The following is a 12,610-nucleotide window of genomic DNA, read 5'->3' as shown; positions in this document are numbered from 1 at the left end:
ACGTTTGACTGGTACTGTATAACGTTTTTTTTTTTACCCGTTTTTACCAGCACCTTACTTCTCCCGGCTGTGCCTGTGCATACAAAGCCAGTTCAAAACTTGACTCCAAGCAATCCAAATCTTTTTATTTTGCAGCTTGAGCTCTATGCACATTGAAAACAGGCTTAGAGGTCTTTCATACTGCCGGCCTATTTTTAATTCTAAAGCGGTGGGATTGGTCACACTTCGTCTCATTAGCATGGAAGCTGTGGGTTATAACTCTTCCGCCACGGCAGGATGTGGAGCTGTGTGGAAGGAAAGCGGGAGGCAACAAGCGCGCCTGCTTGACTTTCAGCACAGTTCAGAGAAGCTGATGTTGTTGCTGTTGAGAGGAGGCATTTTCACCATTTTGAGGTGATCTAATCTGTAAAAGTGAAGCGCTTGGCTCTGTTAAACTAACCAACTAACCTGCGGGCTTTGAAAATGATGCGTGGCATTTTAACAGGTTGGCATCGTTGGATTTTTGGATTCATAACACTAGAAATGTTATTTGTCTCCCTGGCTGAGTCTGAGGGAAATACTCTGAAATACCAGACCAACGAGGAGGGAAGTCCAGGAACAGTGATCGGAAACCTGGCCAAGGACATGTCCTTGAGTCGCTCTTTTAGCTCCAAGACTAATTTTAGAATGATGAAACAATTCAACAATTCTTTTATCAGGGTGAGAGAAACCGATGGGGAGCTTACTGTCGGGGAAAGGATTGACAGAGAGAGAATCTGCAGGCACACTTTACAGTGTCTCATCACTTTTGATGTTGTCAGTTTTTCAAAAGAGAGGTACAATTTGATTCATGTCGAGGTGGAGGTAAAAGACATTAATGATAACTCTCCGGAGTTTCCAAAAAAGGAATCTACAGTGGAGATCTCTGAAAATTCTGATGTGGGGTTCCGTATTCCTTTGGACCCAGCCGAGGACGCAGACGTCGGATCAAACTACATCCAAAGCTATCAAATTTCTGTCAACAGTCATTTTTCCATTGATGTGCTTTTGAGAGCGGATGGGGTTAAATATGCGGAGTTGGTGCTAATGAAAGAGTTAGACAGGGAGACTCAGTCATCTTATGTGATGCAGCTTATTGCCACCGACGGAGGAAACCCATTTAACTCGGGTTCAACAAAAATAACCATAACAGTGACAGACTTCAATGACAACCGTCCTGTTTTTGACCAGAATAATTTCTCGGTCACTTTGCCCGAGGACGCACCGGTTGGATTCGTTTTATTGGACTTAAATGCAGTTGATCCAGATGAGGGTTTAAACGGAGAGGTGGTCTATGGATTCGGAAAACAGGTTTCTGCGGAGATCCGAGCACTTTTCGAAGTGTACAGTAAATCCGGGCGCCTAACGCTCAAGAACCCAGTGGATTTTGAGACCAAGAAAACATATGAGTTAGACGTGCAGGCGACTGATCTTGGAGCCAACCCGATCCCCGCTATCTGTAAAATAATAATTAATGTCAAAGACGTTAATGACAATGCCCCAGAAATAAGTATTACGCCAATGACCTCCATCTCAACAGGCATTGCTTATATCAGCGAGACCGCAGACAAGGACAGCCTGGTGGCGCTGATCAGCACCGCGGACAGGGACTCGGGCGTTAACAGCCAGGTCCATTGCACCTTATATGGGCACGACCATTTCAAACTTAAACAGGCATATGAGGACAGCTACATGATTGTCACCGCAGCAGCCCTGGACAGGGAGAAGATAAGCGAGTATAATTTAACTGTGATGGCTGAAGATTTCGGGTCACCACCATTGAGAAAGATCACACAATACACCATAAGGCTAAGCGACGAGAATGACAACGCCCCACACTTTACTAAACATGTATATGAAGTTTCTGTTGTAGAAAATAATGCACCAGGGGCATATATTACAACCGTTGAGGCCAGAGATGCAGACTTGGGAACTAATGGCAAAATTACATACAGACTATTAGACAGTGTTATAATGGGATCACCTGTCAACACGTTTGTATCTCTAAATGCAATCTCTGGTTCAATATATGCACTGAGAAGCTTCAACTATGAAGTCATGAAACATCTGGAGGTACACATCCAGGCAAGTGATGGGGGCTCACCCCAGCTTCAGAGCAGTGCCATCATCAATCTAAAAATAGTTGATCAGAATGACAACTCTCCTTCCATCATGGAGCCCATCCTTAATAAGGGATCTGCTGAGGTTTTCCTGCCCAAACATGCACCTGCAGGTTATGTTGTCACCCAGATAAAGGCCATGGATGCTGATGAAGGCATAAATGCCCAGCTGTCTTACAATATCACAGAGGGGGGACACTTGGGTTTCTCCATTAACAAGGTTACTGGGAAGTTACATGTGAGTTGTGAGCTGAACTACGACCTGTCTGAAACACTGAGAATCCTCGTGGCTGTCAACGACAATGGAACACCTTCTCTGACCTCCACGGCCACTATACACCTCACTCTCATCGAAGGCACCCCTCCCAGTGTTCCTGCTATGGTCCAAAATGACAGCGAGGAAGTCTTTGAATGGGACATGTCCATTGCCATTATCATTGCCTTAGCAGGGAGCTGCTCCCTCCTCTTGCTAGGCATCATCCTGATCACTACCACCTGCAGTCGACACAAACGGGAGAAGAGAGAGGCGGGATGCAATGACAAAGTAGACATACAAGATGTGGAGAAGGGGGAGAGCAGCCATATTGATTCATTGATCACCAACCACAAAAGCAATGCGTTTGATGTACACCCTTTTCCTGAGAAAGCACTGTTGGCCTCCAGCAACACAATAAAAACAGCCCCAGGTGATGGCAGACAAGAACAAGAGTGTGACTTTGACAACAGGATAATGGAGAGTAAATTAGAGGTAAGACGTTGTGACTCACTGTATGGATTGGCTGTTTTGTTGTAGTATTTTTCCCCATCAAAACTTTTATGTGTGTTTGCCTCTTCACAGGGTTATTCAACACTGCCCGGCTATAGGAAAGAAACCCTCCGACCCATAACCATATGGAAGGGCAACTCATTCACAACCATCTCAGCCAGAGATCCTCAGTTCAGTGGGAAGGACAGTGGGAAAGGAGACAGTGACTTTAATGACAGTGACTCTGACATCAGTGGGGATGGACACAAAAAAGACTCCCCACCGATAAACAGTAAGTACTACTAATCAATCACAGGATGTTCGTGTGATTTTAGACACATTAATGACACATTATTAAAAAAAATCCATAAAAGGCATCACCCTCTGTGATGTTCTCAAGCTCTTAATGGTCAGATAGTAAATGATAATGGTGTATCATAAAATCCAGGCTATTATACCCCAACATATGCAGCACGGTTCACCAAGGGCTAACAGTTTTGGTTGTTGTGTTGTTTCCACAGGTCTCTGGGCCTGCACCAGTGAGTGTAAAATCCTAGGCCACTCAGACCGATGCTGGAGCCCCTCATCCTCTAGACCCAACACCAGCCTCTCCCACGGACCACACCTCTCAACCTTCTCCAAGACAGCCTCGTTGCCACGGAACACCCTGCAAAGAGACACCTACTACCAACAGGCTCACCTACCCAAGACCAACGGTCTGCAAAGCGTCTATGAAAAAGTCCAGCACCAAGAATTTGATTATATTCTGGTTTGTCCACCAACACCAGCCAGGATACTAGAGACTGGTGAGATATCCCTCCCGGAGTATGGACACTCTTAAATTAAATGGACAATAATCAAAGCTAATGTAATGAGTAATATGCATCTTTATATACTGTATAGCCTATTGTTTCAATGTTAGTGTTACGGTAAGTGTTTTGTGTGATTGTTCCCATATACTGTATGACTGTTTATTGTATAATGTGTCATATGCAAGATTTTATAAATTAAGAATATATTTTTTCATAATGATTCAATGTAAACTACAATTGTATTATACATTTGGAAGAGCATGTTTGAACTTTTACTATTTAAAAGCATGGCCATTGGACCTTTAGGCTGAAAGGACCCTTTGTCAAGTGGGAAACAATCAATATCAAAATATGAACATGTTTGTAGTAAATTTTGTCACTAAGTCGCACAAATAAACATTTGAAACCGAATGATTGTTCTGTATGTAAAAAAAAGACAGCTTAAATCTACAGTGTGCTTCCATACATTCATTTAGTTTCATTGAGTGAGAAATCAGCTCATGCAGTAGGCTACGACAGGCAATATAATGCCTGATAGCAACGTTAAGTTACATTACTGTTACGTTACGTTGCTTAACTTCATCCAAATTAGATAAGGAATGATTTCAACAGAGGATGTAACTTAGAAAAGCTAAATGACCAACACTACATGTTGGCTGTATGGTGTTGATCCTTGTCTCAAAGGCAAATCAAATCAAATCAAATTTTATTTGTCACATACACATGGTTAGCAGATGTTAATGCGAGTGTAGCGAAATGCTTGTGCTTCTAGTTCCGACAATGCAGTAATAACCAACAAGTAATCTAACCTAACAATTCCAAAACTACTACCTTATACACACAAGTGTAAAGGGATAACAAATATGTACATAAAGATATATGAATGAGTGATGGTACAGAACGGCATAGGCAAGATGCAGTAGATGGTATCGAGTACAGTATAAACATATGAGATGAGTAATGTAGGGTATGTAAACATATAAAAGTGGCATTGTTAAAAATGGTTTTAATTGTTGCTGTGGGTACGACATCGCTGATGCACTTGCTAATTAACTCGCTCACGAATCAGCGTATTCGTCAATGTTATTGTTTAACGCAATGCGGAAACATATCCCAATCCACGTGATCGAAGCAATCTTGAAGCGTGGAATCCGATTGGTCGGACCAGCATTGAACAGACCTGAGCACAGGAGCTTCCTGTTTTATTTTCTGTCTATAGGCTGGAAGCAACAAAATGGAGTCGTGGTCAGATTTTCCGAAAGGAGGGTGGGCGAGGGCCTTATATGCGTCACGGAAGTTAGAATAGCAATGATCCAGGGTTTTACCAGCCCTATTAGCACAATCGATATGCTGATAGAATTTAGGGAGTCTTGTTTTCAGATTAGCCTTGTCAAAATCCCTAGCTACAATGAATGCAGCCTCAGGATATGTGGTTTCCAGTTTACATAGAGTCAAAGAAAGTTTTTTCAGGGCCATCGATGTGTCTGCTTGGGGGGGAATATATGTGGCTGTGATTATAATCGAAGATAATTATCTTGGTAGATAATGCGGTCAACATCGAACGTTACAGTCTCTGATGTCTCTCTGGAATGCTACCCTTGCTCGGATTTCATCAACCTTGAGGTCAAGAGACTGGACATTGGCGAGTAGTATGCTCGGGAGTGGTGCGCGATGTGCCCGTCTCTGGAGCCTGACCAGAAGAGCGCTTCGTCTGCCTCTTTTACGGCGCCGTTGTTTAGGGTCACCGGCTGGGATCCGATCCATTGTCCTGGGTGGTGGATTAAACACAGGATCCGCTTCGGGAAAGTCGTATTCCTGGTCGTAATGATGGTGAGTTGACTCTTGAGTTGCTCTTATATTCAGTAGTTCCTCCCGACTGTATGTAATAACCTAAGATTACCTGGAGTTTCCTAGGAAGGGCGAAGCGAGGCGGCCATCTCTCCATGCAGACACGAGGTTGGATGTGGGTTGTGGCATTTTTGTGTCCGTTTTGTTTGTTTGCTTTGGCACCTTTCAACACCATCATTATCACATCTATGCATGCAACCACTCACTTACACTACTGACTACATACACCATTGTTTATTGTATATAGGTTACTTCAGTAATTAAATATATTTTTGTTATTCCTTATCGCCATGTTGTCTCACTTTTTGTTACGGGCTTTGAGACAGTTTGTGACACCTGTAAGTAGCCTAAATGCAATAATTCCAATACATTTTCCCGAGCGCTGTAGTCTATTATATTATTTTGAGTTTGATTTTCTCGTGGGGCTTTGCTTTGATATTGACTGTGTGCATTGCTGCTCACTTAGCATTCTGACCTTTCTAAAGGCATACAATATCAAGGCACAAGGCAGGACCCAGATGCAGACACAGGAGGCAGATGGTTGGAGTTTTACCATGTTTATCAATCCAAAGGGGTAGGCAAGAGAATGGTCGTGGACAGGCAAAAAGGTCAAAAACAGATTTTCTCCTATAGGTACCGAAGGGCAGGCAGAATCAAGGTCAGGGCAGGCAGAGTCAAGGTCAGGGCAGGCAGGATGATCAGGCAGGCAGGAAAGTAGTCCAGAGTCAGGCAGGGGTCAGAACCGGGAAGACTATAAAAAGAGAATAGAAAAGGAGAACAGGAAAAACACCCTGGTTGACTTGACTAAACATACAAGACGAACTGGTACAGAGAGACAGGAAACACAGGGATAAATACACTGGTACAGAGAGACAGGAAACACAGGGATAAATACACTGGTACAGAGAGACAGGAAACACAGGGATAAATACACTGGTACAGAGAGACAGGAAACACAGGGATAAATACACTGGTACAGAGAGACAGGAAACACAGGGATAAATACACTGGTACAGAGAGACAGGAAACACAGGGATAAATACACTGGCACAGAGAGACAGGAAACACAGGGATAAATACACTGGTACAGAGAGACAGGAAACACAGGGATAAATACACTGGTACAGAGAGACAGGAAACACAGGGATAAATACACTGGTACAGAGAGACAGGAAATCAAATCAAATCAAATCAAATTTATTTTATATAGCCCTTCGTACATCAGCTGATATCTCAAAGTGCTGTACAGAAATCCAGCCTAAAACCCCAAACAGCAAGCAATGCAGGTGTAGAAACACAGGGATAAATACACTGGTACAGAGAGACAGGAAACACAGGGATAAATACACTGGTACAGAGAGACAGGAAACACAGGGATAAATACACTGGTACAGAGAGACAGGAAACACAGGGATAAATACACTGGGGAAAACAAGCGACACCTGGAGGGGGTGGAGACAATCACAGGAACAGGTGAAAAAGATCAGGGCGTGACACAGACAGTTCGTTCGTCGGCTGCGAAGCCTCCTGTTGCTGTTGGTCGTCTCTTGAGATTTGGGGTTGAGACTCTTGTCGCCGGGGAAGTGTTGATGCTTTGCGTATCCATTGGAGCTTTTAACTTTTGGAAAGTCAGTGACAAAAAAATGTAAAACTGAATTTGTTCTTCAACTCAATATGGGTCATTTTATTATGTCATTTACCATTCACCATTTAAAATGCAGACTAGACGGGTAAATCTACCTTTACGTCAGGTGGGAGATTTTCAACGGTCTACCTGTACACTGGGACCAAGTGGTATGCTGCAGTCTCTGCACCTTTTTCAGTGTCAAGCACAGTAGAAAATCAAAAAAAAAATATGACATCTTAGTTAACAAATCTCTGCATAATGTCTATCATTCATCGCAAAATAACTTTCTAATTTAGCCTGGCAGTGGATGGTGTGTTGGACATTGGAAATTACATTTTGGATTTGCTGGTCGGAATCTTATTAAACATCTGTTAAATAATGACATTATTTCTATACCAACCTATTGAATTTCACATTAGAATCGCATAGCTTTGATGTGAATATTTTGGGCATTTAACTCAGGCCTGGTGCTGGTGACTGTCTCATTAGAGATGCTTGAATATTTATTTATGTAATAATGGGCTTACCTGTAGGGCAAAACATCTCAGGATAGATCCATGTCAAGGCCCTGCTGCCCTCCCTCTGAGACATTCTATTCAAATCAGCTATGTGATTGGACTACACATCATACGGCCTTTTAAGTGCTGCACAGGAGAACACAAGGAGGGAGGCAGTTTGAAGTATCGTGTCATGGCAGGACCTTGAAGTGAATATTAGAGCTAGAAAGCCTCCTGCCATATCTCCAGCTATTGTAATTGTAAAGGTTTGGGTTCTACAACTAGGGGTTTTGACTATGTGTAGTTGATAGCTGGCAAGTTAGATGTGTTTACTGTATGTATTATGCATAACCTTGAATATCCTTGTAACTGTAAAAAAAATAAAAATAATAATAATTGTGTGTCAATGGAAAGGTGGAGGAGGGGTCCATGGAAATCAATTACAATAATAATCTGGAAAGGTTCCCAAACTGGGAGTGAGTAGAAATGACGAGGCGTTGGAGATTCATGACATTCATACGGTGAAGTTGTCCTTAATTCTCTTTGAAGTAGTCCAACTGAGAGTTGGCATGTGTGGCAAAGTTGTGAGTGTAAATCTCTGTGACTCCCGATTCAGGGAATTACAGGAATTCAGTTGTCTGGAGGAAAGAAGCATTATATTAAATCTCAAATCAAAGCATTCCAGAGGTCAAGACACTCAACAAGGAGTCACTGATGTTTGACCTGGTACCTTGAGCTTTACTAAACAGCACATAATGTTATAACTGAACATATTACTAACTTTATGCAAAAGTATAGACCCCCTTATGTTCTAGATACTCAAGGACATGTCAATAATCCAGTAGTCGATTGGGCTTAACAGAAACTAATTAATTTTGAAATTGAATTACATTTTAATGCCAATTGATAAGCCTGTGGACATAATGTAGGAGTAATGGCCTGATGAGGTGTATTTCGCCCAGTCAGGAAGACTAAATAATGCCAGTGAAGTTTGACAAGAAGTCTCTGACCTGGGTAGCTACTGACCGACCCCTGAAGAACAGCAGCTTCCTCAGCACCAAGATCCTGGACCTCTGTGGAGACCTGCCCATCTTCTGGCTCCAACCCACATATCATAAAGGTCCCTCTCTCATGGCTCCTGCTATTCACATGGCTCAGTGATAGAATAAGAACCAGCACAAAGTTAGGAGATGTACTGTAGAACAGGAGTTTGTTGTTCTAGAATGTGATAAAGATATAGTTGTTATATAACGAGATTATAGATTGTGATAGAGATATTCATTTATCTGAGATTATAGATTGTGATATAGATATTCATGTAACTGAGATTATAGATTATGATATAGATGTTCAGGTAACTGAGATTATAGATTTTGATATAGACATTCAGGTAACTGAGATTATAGATTGTGATGGAGATATCCATGTAACTGAGATTATAGAGATTCTGGAGCGGCGACTGAAACTGCGTTTTACACCACCATCAACAAAATACCAAATTATGTAATTTCTTATCAACAAATGATGTCGCATCCCTCCAATAGAGTTCTAGACACTTGTAGAATCTATGGCAGGGTGCATTGAAGCTGTTCTGGTGGCCCAATGCCCTATTAAGAAACGTTATGTTGGTGTTTCCGTTTTTATAGAATGAGATGTGATAGAATGTAAACTAGTTTCCTGTAGTTGTTATAGAATGAGATGTGATAGAGATGTGACGGGAGTGTTGTAGAACAGGGAATCCTCATTTACAGTAGAACTGTCCTGATTATCCACCTAATAGTAAACACAGACCAGTCAGTGAGCTGTAAACATTATTTACATGCTTTTACCATTCCAATGTGTGTTTCAAAAGTTAGTGAGACACCCTGAACACACTCGAGGTATTTGGAGACTTAAACAAAAGCCCCCTACTGTCTTACATTTTAAAAATAATAATGATCTTGAAATATGCAAGGAATTCTTGATATCATTGTAACTAATTCAATTATTCAGCACGACTGAGCGAGACTGAGTGTATGTAGAATTGTGCTCGGAGGACATGTGTGGGTTCTAGTGGTTGTTGACCCAATACCCATGCCTCCTGTGGCTGCCTGGAACAGATGGAGAGAGGAGAACGAGAGACACACAGAGAGCCAAGCGTCAGTTTGATATGAAGGAGTTTGAGGCAGCTGCTGAGGAGAAGAACACAGTAATTCATGCAGAGAATAGCACCTCCACGGAGGAGGAGGGGGAGGAGGGGTAGGGGGAGGAGGGGGAGGGGGAGGAGGAGGAGGGAGTGAGGAGGAGGGGGAGGAGGAGGAGGAGGAGGAGGAGGGGGAGGAGGAGGAGGGAGTGAGGAGGAGGGGGAGGAGGAGGAGGGGGAGCAGGAGGAGGAGGAGGGGGAGGAGGAGGGAGTGAGGAGGAGGGGGAGGAGGAGGAGGGGGAGCAGGAGGAGGAGGAGGGGGAGGGGGAGGAGGGGGAGGAGGAGGAGGAGGAGGAGGAGGAGGAGGAGGGGGAAGAGGAGGAGGGGGAGGGGGAGGAGGAGAGGGAGGAGGAGGAGGAGGAGGGGGGGATGAGGAGGAGGGAGGAGGAGGAGGGGGAGGAGGAGGAGTCTGTGGGCTCATAAGCCACTGGCTCCACCTACAACCCAGAAAACCCTACTATGTAATAGTGAGAATATTGTATACTTTAAAGAGGAGTTGTTTTCTTCAAGCTTTGATTTGATTACCCCCCCTGGTTTTCTTTGTAAGACATAGTACTTCACTGAATGGTGAGTTTGGATGTCTGTGTGCTACAGTAAGTGATCTGTGCAAACCCACATTCAATGATCACACAATTTGTTGTAATTGGGTGTGTAGGTGTTAGATTGACAGCAGTAATCTAAATTCACTAGCAGTAGGTGATAACAGACACCCCATGTTCTTAGCCATGTGTTTCACAAACTGAAGTGAAAATCATTACCCCCTTAGCCACTGCACGTTGAATAAGGCACATTAGAACCGTGGGCTATGATTCAACTCGTTAGAGCTGTGGACTATGATTCAGCTTGTTAGAACTGTGGGCTATGATTCAACTCGTTAGAGCTGTGGACTATAATTCAACTCGTTAGAAACCGTGGGCTATGATTCAGCTCGTTAGAAACCGTGGACTATGATTCAACTCGTTAGAACCGTGGGCTATGATTCAGCTCGTTAGAACCGTGGGCTATGATTCAGCTCGTTAGAACCGTGGGCTATGATTCAGCTCGTTAGAAACCGTGGGCTATGATTCAGCTCGTTTGAAACCGTGGGCTATGATTCAGCTCGTTAGAACTGTGGGCTATGATTCAGCTCGTTAGAAACCGTGGGCTATGATTCAGCTCGTTAGAACTGTGGGCTATGATTCAGCTCGTTAGAAACCGTGGGATATGATTCAACTCATTAGAACCGTGGGCTATGATTCAACTCATTAGAACCGTGGACTATGATTCAACTCATTAGAAACCTTGGGCTATGATTCAGCTCGTTAGAACCGTGGGCTATGATTCAACTCATTAGAACCGTGGGCTATGATTCAGCTCGTTAGAACCGTGGGCTATGATTCAACTCATTAGAAACCTTGGGCTATGATTCAGCTCGTTAGAAACCGTGGGCTATGATTCAGCTCGTTAGAACCGTGGGCTATGATTCAGCTCGTTAGAACCGTGGGCTATGATTCAGCTCGTTAGAAACCGTGGGCTATGATTCAGCTCGTTAGAAACCGTGGGCTATGATTCAGCTCGTTAGAACCGTGGGCTATGATTCAGCTCGTTAGAAACCGTGGGCTATGATTCAGCTCGTTAGAAACCGTGGGCTATGATTCAGCTCGTTAGAACTGTGGGCTATGATTCAGCTCGTTAGAAACCGTGGGATATGATTCCACTCATTAGAACCGTGGGCTATGATTCAACTCATTAGAACCGTGGGCTATGATTCAGCTCGTTAGAACCGTGGGCTATGATTCAACTCATTAGAACCGTGGGCTATGATTCAGCTCGTTAGAACCGTGGGCTATGATTCAGCTCGTTAGAACCGTGGGCTATGATTCAGCTCGTTAGAAACCGTGGGCTATGATTCAGCTCGTTAGAAACCGTGGGCTATGCCTAAAAGAGGATTGTTGGAAAACTGAAAAGAAACGAGGTGCTGTATATCAAGTTCACGTGAAAACATTGAGCAGAAACATAAATAATTTACCTATCACTCCACAGCGCGAACAGGGGTGAGATGAGGGTGCCATGACCTTTGACCCCATGCTAGACCACCAGGGGATTTTCTGCTCAGAGTGTCGACACAGCTACATCCACTGCCAGAGGATATGAGAACCCTTGGGCTACAACTACAGAGGCTGCCAGGTATCTTACCGAGATATTCTGCCTTGCCGCTGGTGGGTGGCGTGCATATTAGGGGTTGTGTCAGTAGTACACGCCCACTTTCTCAAGCCTAATTCACCAACGGTCTTAAAGGTCATGTTCTGTAAGCAACAATGTCATTTATATGCAGATATTTATTGTATAACTTTGTATTTGGTTGTGAATACCGGATAGAGGCAGGTGAGTTATGTTTGTTAGGATGAAACAGGAACTACAGCTCATGATTTAATAAGAAAAACACCAGTTAAGACAAATTTCCACCTGGACCCTTGAGGCGATGTTTAACATATACAGCACGTATACCTTCTCAGCAGGCAATACTTCTCAGCCGGCAATACTTCTCTGCAGGCAATACTGTACTTCTCTGCCGGCAATACTTCTCTGCAGGCAATACTGTACTTCTCTGCTGGCAATACTTCTCTGCAGGAAATACTTCTCTGCAGGCAATACTTCTCTGCCGGCAATACTTCTCTGCAGGCAATACTTCTCTGCCGGCAATACTTCTCTGCAGGCAATACTTCTCTGCAGGCAATACTTCTCAGCCGGCACTACTTCTCTGCAGGCAATAATTGAAAAC

At 43.5% G+C, this 12,610-nt stretch overlaps 1 protein-coding gene and 1 pseudogene across 1 annotated transcript; both read left to right on the top strand.

Moving 5' to 3' along the window:
* Positions 1–260: 260 nt before the first annotated feature.
* Positions 261–4,106, top strand: LOC110520621 (protocadherin-8-like). Its single transcript, XM_021598023.2, has 3 exons — positions 261–2,886; positions 2,977–3,175; positions 3,405–4,106. The coding sequence occupies exons 1-3, from the start codon at positions 463–465 to the stop codon at positions 3,722–3,724; spliced, it is 2,943 nt and encodes a 980-aa protein (XP_021453698.1). The 5' UTR covers positions 261–462; the 3' UTR covers positions 3,725–4,106.
* Positions 4,107–8,072: 3,966 nt separating this feature from the next.
* On the top strand, positions 8,073–9,909 carry LOC118944720 (annotated as a pseudogene).
* Positions 9,910–12,610: the final 2,701 nt, after the last annotated feature.

Source organism: Oncorhynchus mykiss, chromosome 3, assembly GCF_013265735.2.
Source record: "Oncorhynchus mykiss isolate Arlee chromosome 3, USDA_OmykA_1.1, whole genome shotgun sequence".
NCBI lineage: Eukaryota > Metazoa > Chordata > Actinopteri > Salmoniformes > Salmonidae > Oncorhynchus > Oncorhynchus mykiss.
This window is presented reverse-complemented; position numbering and strand designations above follow the sequence as displayed.